The following is a 20,870-nucleotide window of genomic DNA, read 5'->3' as shown; positions in this document are numbered from 1 at the left end:
ACTACTGCCATCAGTTCTCCGTTAGCTCAAGTGACACAGCTCTGTGCAGCGGATCTAAAGGTTCCGACCCGGCTGATGAACCATGTGGGTGTCAATAGGCATTTTGAAATTTTTTTTTCCAGTTTGCTTTTTTAAAAAGCTAAGACATCACACACAAAGAACTATGCTGAAAGAACATTATTAAGGTTGCTAAGTCAAGCAATCAAAAGTTAGGATATGCCAGAATTAAGGTTGCCTGTGCCCTCCTCCTTCTGCATATGTATTATGATACAGCCTTTTATTACAGCTCATATAGTATTTTGTTGAGGATCCCTGCCTCATTCAGTAAGGGACCTGCTCTGGAGATGACCCGGGGTGTCTGTACAGTCCCAGTTTCATTTGTTGCAGAAGTTAGAAGATGTGTCGGGAAAGAGGCAGGAGACTGCAGAAAGAGAAAGAAGGGGCTTATGATTAAAGACAGCTGTGTGCTGCCTTGGAGAATTGGATTATTTCCCTGTCTCTGCCACAGAGTTCCCATGTGATGCTGGGCAAGTCACTGAAACCAAAAATTTCACAAGTGATCACTAATTGGGTGTTCCTCATTTTCTCGATGTCTGACTTGAGACCCTAAAAATCTGATTTGAAAAAGTGTTGCGTGCTCATAGCTAGAGCAGAAGCCAATGGGAGCTGCTCTACTTTGAACATATAAAGTGCTTTATAATGCCAAGTATTCTGAAAAAGCAGGTCCTAACGGTCTCAAACCCAGCATCTAAAATTAATGAATAATTTTACCTTAATCTCTGTGCCTTGGTTCTTCAGCTGTATCATAATGCATACACACAAGGGGACCGAATTAATGTTGCCTGGTATTTCCTATCTTTCGAGTGTTTGACTTCATCTTTGATAACATTCTTCTAATGCAGTTTGTGTGTGCAATATGAGATATAGTGCATTCAAATAAAAAGGAATTCAGAATGATAGGCACTTATGAAAGTTATCAGCATTCGAATGGATAGGAGTTCTCACACTAAAAACAACTTTGGAAAGTTCCAAAGAATACATAAAATACTTTTACATACTAAATAATATACTTTTATTTCTGGTCTTTAATACCAGCCCAAATAGTCAAGCTTTCCACCAGTAACAAATCAGAATCCTGCTTACAATAAGCATCAGCTTACCAGGCATTCTAATAAGCGAGCAGGACGAGCAACGACTATGAGGATCTTTCGGACTAGTTGCTTAATAAATGCCAGTTCTCCACTTTCTGATCTCTCTTGACCCTAAGAGAGTCAAAGGAAAAGGATGATTAAAAACTCCTACATTAAATATACCAGTCAAGAAAGCACGTTAATATGATGACCATAAATACAATCAGTAGTATTACATATAGTTTCTAACTACAGTGTTTAAGCTCCATTTGAAATCCTTGCAGTATAGCTCAGAGAGTCAAAATTTCTACAACATGGAACAGGGTACCTTCAATTCATATGGCAGATATATTACTATCCGATTTTCATTCATATGGCTTTGAGGTGAATCAGTATTTGTTGTCAAAAATTATTAGAATGAGTTGTGAATGAGCAACTAAAAAGCATGTATTACAGCTGTGTCATTGAGTATACTGTAGTAAAAACAGAGTCAACATTTCGATATGAAATCAGGATTTTTAAGAGTGAAATCTCTTGCTTCTCTGAAATCAAATCAGACTAATGCTTTGTGACATGACTGGCCAACCCAAATGATTCAAACGAGTTAAGACATTTTTTAGTTGCATAGTGGCTAAAGCCTAACCTGAGTATATTTCACAGTGATCTAATCAACTCCAGCCCCTCCCCTAATACCATTGTTATTAAAAATGATATTATGTATGAGACACTAATGAGCATGCACAATAATTCATTTTCAGAAAGCCTGCTGTAATAGCAAAGATTCTCTTTTCATTTGAATAAGACTTACCATTTTTACACTAACCTCAAGGCAAAATTAGTGCAAATCTATGGTTCTAACATGATAGTATCAAAATAAAGGTTATTGCATTTTCAGATGGATGGGGTATTCTTTGTTTTCACCAACATATTCCTGTGCACTGTTATAGCTACTGTTTTACTGTGAATAAAAGATATTACAACACATATAATAAACATTAGCAGCATCCATGTGGTATCGAAACTGATTTTCTATGATTAAATGATGGCCATGAAATTCTAAAATGACCACTCTGAGATGTACAAATATAATGAAACGATGCTAATCCATCCATATAGGAACCGAGTACAAGTATGTGCAGTAAAGGAAGCAAATAGGAAATTGAGTTCTGCGAAGAAGAAGAAGAAGATGAAAGGAGAATAATGATGTTAAAGAATCTGCACAAAAGAAAATATGTTTCTGGAGAACTTAAAAGAGAATTTTCACAAGGGTCTGAATTGCATTTCAAATTTCATTCAAACTTTCTTGTCAAGCAACAAAGAATAGACTTTATGATACCTAATGAATGCAAAAGAAGCCATATGTTCTTTCTTCTGGCTGAAAGATATTGATGGTCTTTTGCTCATATATCAAAAAGGCATTTCTTTGCTTCGAATAATAGAAGTTGTAGGATAAATTCCAAATCTCATCTACTGCGTATTCTGTGCTATGTGCCATGTGCCATATATTTAAGCATACAAAGAAAATTCAAACAAACTAAAACCTTACAATTTTAATTATAAAAGTAGTTTATGTATTTGCGATTGCAAAATCCATGTAAATACTAAGCTAAATAGCAATCTCATGCTTAATACCATAATTAAAAACACAATGGAAGAAAATGTAATCTAATTGTGAAGTTTCAAAGAAAACTGAACAAACTTCACTACAATGCTTCTACCTCAGCTTTGAGAAAATGCTAATGAGAGGCAAAGATTCATATTCTATACGCTGCCAGCTACATTCACGAGGAAAATGTTAATGGGCTGAACACACTTCTGTTTTACTCACTGGCCAAAATAAAAGTAATATTACACACTTCTGGATCTAGGTAGGTAGGGATATTTACAGAAGATTCCATATAAGTGAAAGAAGGGTGAGATAGGAAAGCATTCAAAATCAACTTGACCTTGACCTTAGCACTACAAAAATGTCAGTTAAAATCAAGCTGCTCAAACCTCAGGGGACAGTTGGGAACTGACAACAAATGCATCCTAAGAAACCCAAAGTATGTTCCCACAGATCAGTTCTGTATCAGGCAAATTTCCCTACAATTATTTTATGTTTTTAGCTTTTAATGAATATTGTAAAATTCACCCAGATAATAATATAATACTTTGAAAAGAAATAAGTTTACAAAAGAAGTAACACACTTGTACACACTATTTAGGAAATTATACACAAGCTTATGTTTTTTGAACAATTGATATTATATTGTAAAGCACATGGCTTAGAAAAGAGCAGACAGCTATGAACAGGGCCAATTTATATCAGCCAATGTAGGTAATATCAGTGCTGTCAATACATGCAATCAAGTGAACCTTAGCTCTTAAGGCATATTTCTTCATACTGTACTGATATCATCACGCTGTAGTGCAAAGTCAAGTAGATATCTGTAACCAATTATTTAGCAATTTACCTGCACTTTGGCATCATAAAACCATACAATAAGGTTTAAATTTGTTTTTAAATAATTAAGTCTTCATGAATCTTCCCTATTTACCTTAACTGATAACGACAAGATAACAATAATATAGAAATGGTGCATTGTTGTCCAGTTTTTGCAGTATTTTTCCTTTTTTTGTGTGTGCGGGGGTGGGAGGAGCATAAGGGGAAGTACAAAAGGAAATTTGGTACCAGCAGAAAGTAGTGTAAGAGAAGTGTTCTCTGATATAACCTAACCAGGTTTTACCCCCAAACCAGCATAGTCTGGAAACAGGCAAACTATTAAAATACAGGCTGACATTTCTGTGTATTTAAAATCAAAGCAAAACAAAACAATAACATCTTAACAAAATCTTGCTTGGTATATTTCATTGTATTGAACCCACTTGCCTACCAGATTGACTCTGGGGCACACTGTACCATCAGTCCACATGCACAACTGCCAGACAATGAATCAAGGACACAACATGGTCCTTTGTTTTAAAAAAGGTATATTTATATATTTGATGAGCTTCATGTCACAGCACAAGTCCTATTTGCTAACTGAGGATTCAGATTTCTCTTATCAACTGATTATTTTAAGAAGATTCTTATGAATGTTTTTATGCTGAAGTCAATTTTTTTTTTAATTACTAAGGTTGGTTTCTGAGATGTAAGGAGACATTACAAACTTCTAAATAAATAAATAACCTGCTGCTAATGAAAGGCTAAGGGTTGCTGTCTGCTGCCTCAACTGGTGTTAGAAATTAGGAGGTTATGTAATCTGAAAGGAGAATTTATGGAAGTAGGGGGTCGCCTCATTGTGGGGTGCATATACACAAAAACATAAGCAATTTATAACTTGCAATGTATTACAAAATGTTACTGAGTCTAAAAACCTTTATAATCCATTTATCCCTGAGTCACACACCATAAGACCCTATGGTTCCTGTACAGGTCATTTCATTGAATAAGCCCACTATGAATTTACACTACGTTGGCATCTATTTGAGTAGAGCAGCCATAATTATTTCATAGCAACTTACTTTAAATAAACATATTTGAACAATTTTTAAACAAAAGATAATTATCTTTGCACAGTGCACGGTTCATACCTCCTGTAGTAATTTGTCTAATTTGTGCTGTAATTCAAAGAAGTATCGTGACGTGATGAGGCCCTGATGGGATTTATCCAAGCAATCTCGAGCCAGCTCAATGATCTGATGGTGGGTAAAGCTGAGCACTCCATCTGCCAGGGGAAGAACGTTATCAGGAGAATTGTTGGTGATAATATCCTGAAGCCGTTCTTCCATCTGAGCTGTGGCCTGTTAAAAAAAAATATATTGATAGATTTAATCAGTATTTTCTGAAACTCTATTACCACTCCAGAACAATATTTTTCCTGATTAAACAAATTTCTGAATAGCTTAAAAATTTCTTCTAACACTATATATGAAAATGGGTGATCAGGGGACACCATCATAGGGCCTAATCACTTCAGCCACACTATCAGAGGCTCGTTCAACTGCACATCTACCAATGTGATATATGCCATCATGTGCCAGCAATGCCCCTCTGCCATGTACATTGGTCAAACTGGACAGTCTCTACGTAAAAGAATAAATGGACACAAATCAGACATCAAGAATTATAACATTCAAAAACCAGTTGGAGAACACTTCAATCTCTTTGGTCACTCGATTACAGACCTAAAAGTTGTAATTCTTCAATAAAAAAACTTCAAAAACAGACTGCTGAATTGGAATTAATTTGCAAACTGGATACAATTAACTTAGGCTTGAAGAGAGACTGGGAGTGGATGGGTCATTACACAAAGTAAAACTATTTCCCCTTGTTTATTCCCCACCCTCACCGTTCCTCAGACGTTCTTGTCAACTGCTGGAAATAGCCCACCTTGATTATCACTAGAAAAGGTCCCGTCCCCCGTCCCCACCCCGGCTCTCCTGCTGGAAATAGCTCACCTTAAGTGATCACTCTCCTTACATTCGATGAAGTGAGCTGTAGCTCATGAAAGCTTATGCTCAAATGAATTGGTTAGTCTCTAAGGTGCCACAAGTATTCCTTTTCTTTTTGCGAATACAGACTAACACAGCTGCTACTCTGAAACCAACCAACAAAAACAGTGGTTTGTCCAGCTAGAGAATGAGCAAACATGCTCCATTTCCCCACATTATTCTACTAATGCTGACCAGCAGCTCCCCTCCTGTTATTCTACTCTGTGCCTCTTTAATGGGGACTGCCAGTCATGCTAAGTTGTGTGGCAGTTGCTTGATATGCACAAAACAGAAGAACACTACAAACTTAGCTTTTACTACAGAGCCAAAACAAAACATGACCTCCGGGGAAGGGGAGGGCAACTTTTTAAAATTAATCTTCATATACTGCAAGACAAAATAGTTTTCTATCCTTGATATTTGTTGTATAAAGAAAACATTATACAGAATAATGGTGAGTATTTCCAGGGGAATATTGTCTTTTAGAGAGTTAGTGCCAGATTTTTAAAGATATTTAGGCACCTAACTCTCACTGAAATCCATGGTACTTAGGCACCTAAATACCTTTAAAAATCTGGACCTTGCTGATTAAACCTTATGCATGCTAGCAGCATTAAAGTACATAAATTCAGCTGGTATTTCTGTTACCATGTATAACTATATCTTTTTTCCTGCTGAAGTGTAATATGTAAGAGAAATCTGAAGCAATCTTTTTTAACAATACCATGTACAGTAGAACTTCAGAGTTATGAACACCTCGGGAATGGAAGTTGCTCGTAACTGAAATGTTTGTAACTCTGAACAAAACGTTATGGTTGTTCTTTCAAAAATTTACAAGTGAACATTGACTTAATATAGCTTTGAAACTTTACTATGCAGAAGAAAAATGCTGCTGTCCCTTTATTTTTGAATAGTTTATGTTTAAATCAGTAGCATACTGTGTTTGCATTTTCTTTTTTGTCTCTGCTGCTGCCTGATTGTGTACTTCTGGTTCCAAATGAGGTGTGTGGTTGACTGGTCAGTTCGTAACTCTGGTGTTCATAACTCTGAGGTTCTATTTCACTCTTATCTCACCATCGAGTTGAATGGTGCAGTTCATACCTCAGTTACAGTTTAATCTCTTTGCAAACTCAGGCAGAAGTCTCTGAAGGAGTTACACTCACTTCATGTTTTGAAGGTTCTCTTTGCAATGGTAACAGCTTTCCAGCTCTCATTTTTTTGTTATGTGACATCAGACTCTGCAGAACCACACAGGGGTCTGCCAATGACCCCAGCGATTCACCTGTACCTTGGGTCACAGTTTTGTTTCCCATATTTGAGATGAGGCAACAGCCTTCCATTGCTTAGCATCCAATAGACAAGCACTTCCAGCAGTTCACTGATTTTTCACAATTTAAAAAAATAAATCAATATATAATGAACCTTTGGGAAACATGAGAAATATCAGAAAGGGACTTGAAACATGCGTTTCTGGATGCTACACAGGATTCTGAGTGAAGGACAAATTTTCTTTTTTGTTTGCAAAGTTCAAACTATCGAATACCTATTTACAGCAACTGTAAAACTACAAATTATTGTATAATACCTTTCTAGACACGCATCAACATATATTACCAGCATGCTTTATTTCAAAATCAGTTCAGCAGCTTCGCTAAATGAATGTCCAGTTCTCAGCAGGGATTTTTTTTTAATTGTGATTTTATCTTTCTAATAAGAGTTTGGTGATGCTTTATGAAAGCCATTACTGGCTTAGATCATTCGTTCCCATAACAAAAACATCACTTATTTAAAACCTATGCTGCCTATTAGTTTAGATACTGGGTATCTTAAATATAATTCATTACCTTTGGGAACCTCTCTTTGTAGACATGGTTCATCATAATTATTTCATGGTCACAGCAGGCGGGAGAACGTCCGGGGCTGCAAGTAAAGCAAATCATCCCTTTAAACTTGTCTCAGCATGAATTGAAAGAAGTTTTTATATTTCTATACAATCTGCTTGCATCAAAAGATGCTGTAGCCTTCATTAGACAGGTATATTTGCTAACTAACTACAAAATCAGTCCCTTTCTACTACATACTGGCAGGGCCTAAAGCTGCCTTGAAGAAGTGTTGGGCCTGTTACTGCCAACAATGCAACTTCTTTAGTTTATAACTATATGTTAGAGTGCAAACAGTTTACTATGTTCATGATGTTACTTATTCCTCAGACAGGGCAAGGAAGTATATTTTTCATCTTAAATAACCAAAGAAAAATAGCTACTTATTCATAAATTCCAAGCAAAAAAAAAAATCATTGTGATAATCTAGTCTGACCTCCGATATGACACAGGCCACAGAACTTCCCCAAAGTAATTCCAAGAAAACAGCTTTCAGAAAAAACACTTGATCTAAAAATTGCCAGTGATGAAGAATCCACCACAACAATTGGTAAATTGTTCCAACTGTTAATTATCCCCATTATTAAAAATTTACGCCTTATTCCTAGTCTGAATTTGTCTAGGTTCAACTTCCAGCCATTGGATTATGTTACACCTTCCTCTACTAGATTGAAGACCCCATATTTTTTCTCTATGTAGATACTTATACACTGTAATCAAGTCACCCTTAACATTCTCTTTGTTAAGCTAAATAGACTGAAGGAGCTCAGTCTATCACTACAAGGAATGTCTTCTTATCCTTTAATCATTCTCCTGGCTCTTCTCTGAACCCTCTCCAATTTATCAACATCCTTCTTGAATTGTGGGCATAAAAACTAGATGCAGTATGTTAGCAGTAGTTGCATCAGTGCTACACAGGTAAAATAACCTCTACACTCCTACTTGAGATTCCCCTGTTTATGCATCCCAGGATCGCATCAGCCCTTTTGGCCACAGTGTTGCACTGACTAGCAGCTCACGTTCAGCTGATTATCCCTCAGGACCTGCCAAATCTTTTTCACAGTCACTGCTTCCCAGGACACTGTCCTCCTAGTGCAACGCTGTAAGTATGGCTTATATTCTTTGTTCCCAGATGTATACATTTACATTTAGATGTAGTAAAACGCATATTGTTTGCTTGCGCCCAGTTTACCAACCAATCCAGATTGCTTTATACCTATGAACTGTCCTCTTTATTATTTACCACTCCTCTCATTTTTTGTGTCATCTGAAAATGTATCAGTGATTATTTTACATTTTCTTCTAGATCATTGATAAAAATGTTAAAAAGCATCGGGCCAGGAATCAATCCCTGCAGGACCCTGCTAGAGGAAACACCCACTCAATGAGCGCTCCCCGGTCACAATTACATTTTGAGACCTGTCAACTAAGCCAGATCTTAATCTATTTAATTTATACCATGTTAATTTTACAGTGCTCTTGGTGTTTAATCAAAATGTTGTGTGGTAACACAGAAGTCTAAGTGTGTTACATCAACACTATTACCTTTATCAACCAAACTTGTAATTTCAGGGGCGGGGGAAGATATCAAGGTAGTTTGATAGGAACTATTTTCCATAAATTCACATTGATTGGAATTAATATTAACCTCTTTCATTCTTTATTAGTCAAGTCCCATATCAAACACTCACTAGGCAAACTGGCCTCAACTGAATGAGCTGGCCAACCAATGGGTGTTTGTGGCTACCTTAGCCCATTTATTTGCTCACTGGGGATGGATAGAGAACAGCAATGCAGCAGTCTGAAGCAGTGATTCCTGAATTGCAAACAGAAGAATTGACAATCCCAAGAAATCAAAAATCAGAGAAAAAACAATAAAATAAACCCAACAGATCTATTTCCAACTTGAAATGCAAATAAATGTGTAGCTAATACACATATAGATTGCCAAATATTTGCATTGTGCTACCTATGCCGGTAGCATTATATCCTTAAAGGAGCAGGAGATTTACAGGAAAATCTTCTGAGGTGACCGACATGCGGTACCTCATCTGATATGGGAGAACTGCTTCAGACCCTGCCACATCACTGCCTCCACATCAATGATCCACCCCCCCTCAAAGAAGTTGCTTACTTGGTTGGTTACACTACTCTTTTAGGTCTCACATAAAGATGTACAGAAAGAGAAAGAAAGGAAGGAATTCTCCTGCTCACCAATTTTTTAAAAAATATAGTACTCGTGGTATTTTTAGATTTTATAGCATAATAAAAAGGAGATCTTTTGGTTTGTTCTAAAGGACAAAAAATGAGGACTGAAATTTGCTTTACCATATCAAGGTGCTAGAAACTTCAACTATCATGGCTAACCCAAGCAAATTACCTATTTGCATAAATAAAACAATATATTCAGTACTTAAGTTCAGTACACCACTCAACTAGCGCAGTAACACATCTGAAAGCAGTTTGGCTATTATTGTCTGGTGTGACTATGCATGTTTCATAAACTAAACTAGGAATTTTTTATTTTTCTAAACTGGAAAATAAAGTGGTAGAAAGAAGACTGTACTGGTAGGTGAAGAATGTTTTCCATGTCTAAGCTTTTAAAGAACAAAAAAACCCATCTCATCTTACTTCTCAGTAATTGCTCTATTTATTCCACTGCTCTACAGATTATGTAGGTAGCAACTTAATTTAGTCATGGCAATCTATACAGAATTATAAATAAAGAATAATCGTGAAAAAACTGAGCTAAAATAATTTGCACTGAAATTATGAATTCTGACAGTTTGGCTACCTGCAACATTGATTTTAATTCTGAAGTGACTAAATACTATTTTTTTAGTCCTAGAAAGATTAGAGATATTGCCTTTTTGCATTCTCCAAATAGTACAGTATATAAGTATATAATACTTTGATAGGTAAGAACTGATCTACTAAAAGTGTATCTTGCACAGATTTCCAGAGTATGGGAAATAGGATGGGCTATGTCTCTGGCGAGCAAGAAATTAAAATGCTCCATAGCTAAGTATAATAAATTCTCCCTCGTCCCCATAACTTTCTGACACACTTTTCATTTCTTTTATACTAAGTACACCTAGAATATAAATAATATTTTGTATCATTCTTGCAAATATAGGCTTGAATCCTATGAACACTTGCACACAGAAGTAGAATAAAAGCCATCATCACAGTTTAAGCGGTCAGAAGTTACTAGTTTTGTTCCATTCTATTAAAATCTAAATTACTATGTCAATGAGAGAATTAACCAATAAGGAGGACCTAAAGTAACAATTTATTAAATGGAGTTTGGTTCAGCCTAAGACGCAATCAACACTGACTTCTATTACATTTCAGGAATTATTCAAATATCACAAATTGGTTAATGCCCCAAATTTATATAACCATGATGCGCCAGTAGTATACAGATTCAGATGTAGCCACTATTTCCAGAGAGCTGAATTCACCTGAGACTTCTGGATCGAGGGCGCATTGGTGTGGTCCTACATCTGTTATCACTGGCAATGCTTTCAGTGGTACAGAAATGTTTAGACAAAAAATGTAGTTCATCAGGTGTTGGTTGGTATGGTAACTGGTGTAACTTCTCTTGGGAGGAACAGGATGACTGCAAAGGGCAAGACAGAACATTAGCTAATATCATAGGCAAAAGCCATTTCCAAGATTATATTCATTGCATTATACAGAGTGCACTTAAACTGGGAACTACAGATATCTTTTCCTGTATTCACTTAACAATTTGTGGAGCAGAATAAGTAAAATACAAACATTTAACTTCATGAGCTAGATATACAGTAAACATAAAAATAGTTCAGATTAAAATTAAAAATGCAGCCACAGACATAGTGACTGCACTTAAAGTTGCTTCTATTTTGAAAGATTCTCCTGCCTTGAGAGCACTTCCCTATACTTAACATGAGAAAGAGTGCTGGAAATAATAATATACATCAAAATAGAAGAAACTTTAAAATGGAGTCTGCTAAATATTCATTATTTCCAGTAGTAGAAGATATTCATTATTTCCAGTAGTAGAAGATAAGGTTAATGGTATGATAGTTTATGATTTATCGCCACAAAGTAAAACCCGTAATTTTACATACTGCAGTAACAAATGTGTTTGGATACCCTACATTTTTTGGTGCCCATCACTTGTTAAAAACACATTATTTTGATTCTAGGAAGCCATCATCAACATTTCTAATGTTGTTTATTAATTATTACTTGAATTCTCTCTGAAAATATTTTACAGACCATTTTTGACAAAACTTGTACATCTAAACTGAAATGTAAGAACTTCATATAGTTATGAAGACTAAATAAATAAATTCCATGGAATATAAAAACTAAAGATACATCGTCAACCCATCCTCTTTGTTTAGAAATACAAGATTCAAAACTCTTTCAAGATCTGAAGTTTTTCATAGTTTATCATCGCTTAAGTTACTAGAAATAGGTACACAGTATAAACAAGTAAAAATACAGATGACAGCTATGCTACACATTCATATATGTAGCATCTAGACATGCAAAATGTTTGCACTGAATCTTGACGCTGCTCCACAGAGATTCAATTTGATGTTCCTTATGTCTTGCCAGTATGAGGGGAAAAAGTCTATAGAGTGGCAAAACTCCATGAATGCTACTGGGACATGCTCTCTCTACTCAGCCAGCTGACATCGTTCCCTACACCCTCCCTACAGATCCTCAAGAACTGGCATAATTCCTTATCGTTTGTCTTCCCACTGCCTCCTGGGCTTACTGGCCTCTCACGAGTCTGGCTATTTCCCTCCATCTTCTATGTTTTGTAGGCCAACAGGCAGGGCTTCTGTAGCCCCTCAATCCCAAAGATTTTCTGAAGTGAGAGGAGCATAGGCTCTACTAAGTTGCCAGGTAAGGTAGCACTTCATGATGCTAAGCATAGTAGGTAGCTAGCCAACTTTCAGAACCTCCTGGTAACTGAATGCTAGAAGGCAAACTGTCAAGATTCCTCCCCCACTCTGAACTCTAGGGTACAGATGTGGGGACCTGCATGAAAAACCTCCTAAGCTTATCTTTACCAGCTTAGGTCAAAACTTCCCCAAGGTACAAAATATTCCACCCGTTGTCCTTGGACTGGCCGCTACCACCACCAAACTAATACTGGTTACTGGGGAAGAGCTGTTTGGACGCGTCCTTCCCTCCAAAATACTTCCCAAAACCTTGCACCCCACTTCCTGGACAAGGTTTGGTAAAAAGCCTCACCAATTTGCCTAGGTGACTACAGACCCAGACCCTTGGATCTTAAGAACAATGAACAATCCTCCCAACACTTGCACCCCCCCTTTCCTGGGAAATGTTGGATAAAAAGCCTCACCAATTTGCATAGGTGACCACAGACCCAAACCCTTGGATCTGAGAACAATGAAAAAGCATTCAGTTTTTTTACAAGAAGACTTTTAATAAAAAATAGAAGTAAATAGAAATAAAGAAATCCCCCCTGTAAAATCAGGATGGTAGATATCTTACAGGGTAATTAGATTCAAAAACATAGAGAACCCCTCTAGGCAAAACCTTAAGTTACAAAAAAGATACAGACAGAAATAGTTATTCTATTCAGCACAATTCTTTTCTCAGCCATTTAAAGAAATCATAATCTAACACATACCTAGCTAGATTACTTACTAAAAGTTCTAAGACTCCATTCCTGGTCTATCCCTGGTAAAGACCAGCATATAGACAGACACAGACCCTTTGTTTCTCTCCCTCCTCCCAGCTTTTGAAAGTATCTTGTCTCCTCATTGGTCATTTTGGTCAGGTGCCAGCGAGGTTACCTTTAGCTTCTTAACACTTTACAGGTGAGAGGAGCTTTCCCCTGGCCAGGAGGGATTTCAAAGGGGTTTACCCTTCCCTTTATATTTATGACACGAACATATAATATAAATGTAATATATACATATATAACCTACTTTAATAAACTTTTACTAAACTAGTGACTTCTTCATTCTCTTCAGTTTCATCTTAAAAAGGTTAAGAAAAAGTAATGAGATAACTTAAGGTGCACTGCATTCATTTGGATATAAATAGGGTGCACTACAGACTTTCCTTTGTCTACCTTTTCCTCTACTTGACCTTCAAAGATCACAAGTATCTTCAAAGTTTGGTACTAGATATTACGATACTATGTGCCAAAACTGCCCTTGCTTACACAGAAGTGTTCTAGCAGTTGATGAGAATCACAGTAATCCAGAGATGTATTTATAAAATGCTAGAAGTAAAAAGTACAGTAGAAACAATGAGCCACTGCTCACGAACTAGTCTCACCTCATTTCCATGAATTTGTAAAAATATACAGAGGGGTGAGGATGTCTAATAGTTGCTGTTTCAGATTCTGACAAAGTATGTGAAACAAATCAGAGCAGCAGAGGTTAAAGTTTTCATTCCTTAATTCAAATCTTAAGTTCACTGTCTCTAGCTTGAATGAATAATGCAAATGAAGCATATCACTTCTGAGATCACCTCTATTTCTTTAAAATCAGCAGTTGTCTCGGTCCTTGCGCAAGTTGCACCAACAGTAGGAACCAGCAGAAAAATCAACCAAACAGAAGAACGTATGAAAATACAGGGATCCATTTTTATGCTGTTGGTTGATTCAACAAAATTCACACTTATTTATTAAAATGACAGACTTCTTTCCACCAGTCAGAAACTGTTAATCAAAGCCACGTGTGTGTTTGTAGAAGGACATCTGTTTTAATATTTGTAAATAAGATATGGCCTATTCATGAACTACCAAGGGACAGCTCAACATACAATCCATTATACAGTTTTAGATAGCTAAGGCAATTATGGCAGTGCAAAATGTGTTTCCATAAGGAATAGGAAAGATAGTTGAAACGGATTCATGCATTCTTGTCTGTGTACATCATCATCATGCAACAGCAAGCGGGAAGGAGGAAACAAGAAACTGAATTAGAATTACAGTTTTAAAAGTGTGTCTTAGTCAAGGAAAAACCTTCATATAACTTGGAAATTAAACATCTGTTTTGATATAATGTTCATGGTGTTTTTCTTCACTCCAGTTTTTGGGTACGTCTGTTTCATATAAGAAGAACATAAGAATGGCGCCACTAGGTCAGACCAAAGATCCATCTAGCCCAGTATCCTGTCTTCTGACAGTGGCCAGTGCCAGGTGCCCCAGAGGAAATGACCAGAACAGGTAATCATCAAGTGATCCAACCCCTGTCGCTCACTCCCAGTTTCTGGCAAACAGAGGCTAGGGACATCATCCCTGCCCATCCTGGCTAATAGCTATTGATGGACCTATTCCCCATGAATGTATCTAGTTCTTTTTTGAACCAGGCTATGGTCTTGACCTTCACAACATCCTCTGGCAAGGAGTTCCACAGGCTGACTGTGTGTTGTGTGAAGAAATACTTCCTTTTGTTTTGTTTTAAACTTGCTGCCTATTAATTTCATTTGGTAACCCCTAGTTCTTATGTTATGAGAAGTAGTAAACAACACTTCCTTATCTACTTTCTACACACCATTCATGATTTTATAGACCTCAATCATATCTTCACTTAGCCGTCTCTTTTCCAAGCTGGAAAGTTCCAGTGTTATTAATTTATCCTCACACGGAAGCCGTTCCATACCCCTAATCATTTTTGTTGCCCTGAACCTTTGTTTTGAACCTTTTCCAATTCCAATATATCTTTTTTGAGATGGGATGACCACATCTGCACACAGTATTCAAGATGTGGGCATACCATGGATTTATAGAGAAGCAACATGTTATTTTCTAAAAAGAAAAGGAGTACTTGTGACACCTTAGAGACTAACCAATTTATTTGAGCATGAGCTTTCGTGAGCTACAGCTCACTTCATCGGATACATACCGTGGAAACTGCAGAAGACATTTTATACACACAGAGACCATGAAACAATACCTCCTCCCACCCCACTGTCCTGCTGGTAATAGCTTATCATACACATTGTGAAGAGAGCGGTCACTTTGGATGGGCTATTATCAGCAGGAGAGTGAGTTTGGGGGGGGGGGGCGGAGGGTGAGAAAACCTGGATTTGTGCTGGAAATGGCCCAATTTGATGATCACTTTAGATAAGCTATTACCAGCAGGACAGTGGGGTGGGAGGAGGTATTGTTTCATGGTCTGTGTGTATATAATGTCTTCTGCAGTTTCCTCGGTATGCATCCGATGAAGTGAGCTGTAGCTCACGAAAGCTCATGCTCAAATAAATTGGTTAGTCTCTAAGGTGCCACAAGTACTCCTTTTCTTTTTGCGAATACAGACTAACACGGCTGGTACTCTGAAACCCATGATATTTTCTGTCCTATTATCTATCCCTTTCTAAATTATTCCCAGCATTGTGTTCACTTTTTTGGCTGCTCCTGCATACTGAGTTGATGTTTCCAGAGAACTATCCACAAGATCTCTTTCTTGAGTGGTAACAGCTAATTTACACCCCATCATTTTATATGTATAGTTGGGATTATGCTTTCCAATGTGCATTACTTTGCATTTATCAACATTAAATTTCAGCTGCCATTTTGTTGCCCAGTCACCCAGTTTTCAGAGATCCCTTTGCAGCTCTTTGCAGTCTGCCTGGGTCTTATCTATCTTTAATAATTTTGTATCATCTGCAAATTTTGCCACCTCACTGTTTACCCCTTTTTCCAGATCATTAATGAATATGTTGAATAGGACTGGACCCAGAATAGACCCCTGTGGGACACCACTATTTACCTCTCTCCATTCTGAAATTGACCATTTATACTTACCCTTTGTTTCCTATCTCTTAACCAGTTACCTATCCATGAAAGCCTCTTATCCTGTGGCAGCTTATTTTGCGTAAGAGCCTTTGGTCAGGAACCTTGTCAAAGGCTTTCTGAAAATCTAAGTACTAAGTATAATGGTGATAGAGTTGCTATAGCAATTACTTAGTGGTTGACAAATTCCATTCTGTCAATATTTTCAAGCATTTTCATGGAGCACAGCACATCACTTTTCATCTGAATCCAAAGGGAAGCGTCTGCATGTGCATGATGGAAAATGGTTAGGGAATTAATCCTAAACATGACAAGTTACTTGCTAAAAGGAAGAACTACACCAAGTGTGTGTGTGTGTGTGTAGGGGCACAGTGAGGAGGAAAATCAGTGCTGTTGAGTTATTTTTAAGCTATGCACATTTTCTCAACTTGTTTTTGAAGTCAGGAAGACAAGAATATGCTTAACCTTCACAAACCCTTTGTGGAAAAAACAGACTAAGAGCTGATTATTAATATGCACCTGTCAAATGCTATCAAGGCTTAGTATGGGTAACTGAACTATTTCTCGAGAAAAGATTAACTGTGCATAAGGAAAAAGTAAAGTTACCTGAATGGTTCAAGGAGTGAGTTTAAGAAGGGAACACCAGATATCTAATAAAATATACATGATTTTACATACTATCTCACTAATTGGGACAAGCTGTGGGCATAATACAAGACTGAAGACAAAATCACGAACTTTCAAGGTGGGGCTAGCCAACAGAACTGCTTAGTTGCAGACTATAAGACACTTTGCTGCACCAGAACACTCTCTCATAGACTTTAAGGTCAGAAGGGACTATTACGATCGCCTAGTCTGACCTCCTGCACAACGCAGGCCACAGAATCTCACCCATCCACTCCTGTAACAAACCCCTGACCTATGTCTGAGCTACTGAAGTCCTCAAATCGTGGTTTAAAGACTTCAAGGTGCAGAGAATCCTCCAGCAAGTGACCCGTGCCCCACGCTGCAGAGGAAGGCGAAAACCCCCCATATGATGTGTAGAAGTGCAGACCCCCATAACTTATGCTTCTCTCACTGTGAATCTCCTCAGTAGTGGAAATGAACCATTACCTATGCCATTCTGCTCTCATGCATTTCCCAGTATAGGCAGAATGTGTGTTGAGAAGGAACGGCAAGGGCAAGATTAGCCTAAAATCAAATAGTCTACACTTGTCAATAGTTTTAAGACAAGATGGTGGCATAACAAGTACAAAGATAACAATGCCAACTGTTGTATGTAGCACACATAATAAAGTTAGAGCTATGCAAAGGGACATTTAGATCGCCATATCCCATAATAAATATGGGAGTCTCAGTAAATCAAACATAACCTTGTACATTCTTCCACTACTGGGTGATAATGTAGTTATGCATCACAAATGAAATGCCAGTACTGAAAGTGTGCATATCTTCCTTGTCAGCACATCGTCTGATGCATACCTTATCCGGGGTGACAAAAGGCATATGTTATATTTTATTTCTCACAAGGTGGCCTGTTTGAGAAAATACTGTATGTAGTTGAAATCTATCTGTAAAATAAAGCTGGCACTTACAGAAACCGTTGAGCTGGGTGTATTTGTACCATAGCCAGAGGAGGGGAGAGAAGCCAAAGACCAGCGGCGTCCATCAGTCCTGTTGTGAAATTGAGGTTAGTCCAAGAGAACACTGCAGAATCATTACACAGAAATACCTGGAAAACTATTATTCTTTAGAATTGCATTCCAGAAGGATGATACAATCAGGTTATTCACCAAAGAGTAAACTTTCACAGGCGGTCACAATAAACAAACATTATACAATTTTAATAGAATCAATGAGATGAAATAACTCGAAAGTGAATGAGCTGATTCATAATACTGATCTCTCGCTAATACACTCTGACAAAATGAAGACAGGGAATAATTATAGTTGTCAGGTTCAGCAGATGCAAATTAATGACAAGCAAATAAAAACATGTGACCAATACACAAACCATGATGCTACGAAATGTGGTGTAACCAACACAATCAACTAAAAGCAAAATATAATGGGAATGATTATTTCCATTATAAAAATGAAATCAGTACAAATTACTAGTAGGTTACTATCATTAAGTGGAAAGAACAATTAGACTAGAATTTAAACTCTTAAGAGCTATGAATACATGTAAAACACTCACATTTTAGTTAAATTACACCTTTGGAGGAGGAAATATTTATAAGCAAATACAATTTATAAGATAATACAATAAGCTAACCCCTACTGCTTCATGTGGCCCACATACAGACAATATGGAGCGTACACTTTCAAATAGACAAATCACAAAACAACTGTTATGGTTTTTGGTTACATTTACCTGTCATTTCGGTGCCCATGACTGGAGTACAATTGTGTATCAAATATGTTAAAACACAAGCAAAATAACAAAATGTATAAACATAACAAAATAGGGTTTGTTTTTAATATACAAAGCAGGTATTTTTGAAAAAATATTTTAAAAAAACACTGAATTTGAGATCAGGTACAAAGACCCCCAAACAATTCTGGTTTTGTGTAGGAAATGTAATTTCATAAAATAGGGCTTCATATCTCGAAATCTAAACATTTTGATGCTGCCTCCTCACCCTCCAAAAAAGTCTGTCTGAGAACATCACCATTATTCATTCTGGGCGAAATTTCAAGGTATGGCTTCCTACTCAGCATTACCCAATGAAACTCCAACTCAAGTCATCAGGTTGGATGTGGACTGAGTAAAACGTGAGTAAGGAGTTCATGATATAGTCCCACAGATACAGATGATTATGTGTATGCTCAGAGTCACACAAGTTTGTGGCAGAGTCACTAACAGCATCAATAAAACCAGGATCAGAACTCAGGAATCCCTGGCTGTCAGTCCCCCATGGTAACTCTAGACCATGCTGCCTCATGTAAAAAAGTAAATGATGTAGGTCTGGTTAGTGTCACAGGGGTGAACAATGCTTGCCTACACTATCCATTCACCATTGAAATTTTTCCATTTTTACATAATCCTAATCCTATCTATTGTATGAGTTCTACCAGGATTAAATAGTATGAATTGTATAGTACTGTAGAACTAGTGTTGCTCCACACTAAAGAAAACACATGTCAGAACAAAGGGTATGATTTGTGGAGATTTATTCGGTCCATTTATTCACAATGAACAAACACGGAACACACTGGAAAATTTTGCACATCTCTCTGTCTCCATGATCTTGTTTTGTAATGTATTAACCCTCTTTTCTCTGAGGTATTGATGAGCATCTTTCCAGTGAATGAACAATTCCAAAAAGAGGTTTGTTCCTTTTAGCTCAGATATATAAATTAAATTTGTTTAGTATAGAAAGAAAGACCATCTGAAAGATGTAAACAATGGCGTATCCTGTATATTTTGCAGCTGTGAAGCAGAAATAATTTGTTTCATCAGATTACTTGGGTTAAACATGTTTCCTCCACTAATACACAAAGACCAACCCATTTTTATTACCGTAACATGGTGCATGAATATAATCTTGAGATACATAGCGCCTTTCCCTAAGAAAATGACATACAAATACCGTATGGATCAAAAATGTTTAAGTTAATGTTTCATGTATAAAATGCTATCAAGCAAATTCGCTACAAAACTTAAATACACTGCTCTTCAAGTTCTGAAGCTAGATCCTTTACTTTGATCTGCAAAATGGAAATGTCCTGGAAATTACTTTCACTTTCCAAATTCATCTCTTCTACCCCCTCCCTCCACCCCCACAAATTAATTTTAAATAAAGATAAAGTTTGAAAGTAGAAGAGAATACAAGATGAAAAGGATTGAATCCAGAACCTGATATATGGTATTTGTAATATGGGCTGCCATTACTGCTGAAGTAGTACAATATTATACATCCCAACAGAAAAGATGTACAAGAATTCCAGGTAAACTGCGCGTGGTATCAGGTATCATGAACACTGTCATGACAGAAATAAAATGGACTTTTCTTAGTATTTCAGTGTAATTTACATGATAAAGCATTTAATGACAGGAATTGTTTGAGATACTTTTTTAAATGGTACCAAACACTATCACTAACATCCTCATCTTAAGTAATGTTCAATTTCTCTCATTGGTTTTTCTCATGAGCTATTTTAGTGTATTTATAAATTTATTAAATATCTCCTCCTTCATGGAAATATATTTTTGGATACTATTTTACATGGTAAAATACTGATTCGGCTAGTTTTTAAATCACAGTCAGATTAAACATAGATGACAACAGATGCTGGTTATATTCCTCCATAAGAATTTCAAAACATAGATTTGTATTAAACACCACTGCAGATGTCAGAAGCTAGAGTTGAGCCACACAAAGCATGTACAAATGAAGCTCTCTCCCCTCGCTTGAACTGTTTCATAAAGAGCCAAAGCCCTTTTCTTACACTGGGTATAAGATTTATCCCCGTCTGACAACCTGTGTATCTGAAAGTCCTGAAATGAAACAAAGTTGCACCAACTAGTGTTCTCTCACTGATGAATGAGGCAGCTACGTGAGTAACTGCCGTGATACTTAATGCATCACCTAAAACACA

The 20,870-nt window shown here is 36.9% G+C and overlaps 1 protein-coding gene across 4 annotated transcripts in view; it reads right to left on the bottom strand.

Moving 5' to 3' along the window:
* Positions 1-20,870, bottom strand: part of MAST4 (microtubule associated serine/threonine kinase family member 4) — a 452,725-nt gene that overhangs the window by 66,696 nt on the left and 365,159 nt on the right. For all 4 annotated transcript variants that reach the window (XM_073344102.2, XM_073344105.1, XM_073344103.1 and 1 more), the window contains 5 exons: positions 17,861-17,939; positions 10,951-11,108; positions 7,451-7,526; positions 4,707-4,916; positions 1,161-1,262 (listed from right to left, as the gene is read on the bottom strand). In XM_073344102.2, the coding sequence (XP_073200203.2) occupies positions 1,161-1,262; positions 4,707-4,916; positions 7,451-7,526; positions 10,951-11,108; positions 17,861-17,939 (625 nt within the window). The remainder of the gene's footprint in view (positions 1-1,160; positions 1,263-4,706; positions 4,917-7,450; positions 7,527-10,950; positions 11,109-17,860; positions 17,940-20,870) is intronic.

Source organism: Lepidochelys kempii, chromosome 5 (assembly GCF_965140285.1).
Source record: "Lepidochelys kempii isolate rLepKem1 chromosome 5, rLepKem1.hap1, whole genome shotgun sequence".
Lineage (NCBI taxonomy): Eukaryota > Metazoa > Chordata > Testudines > Cheloniidae > Lepidochelys > Lepidochelys kempii.
This window is presented reverse-complemented; position numbering and strand designations above follow the sequence as displayed.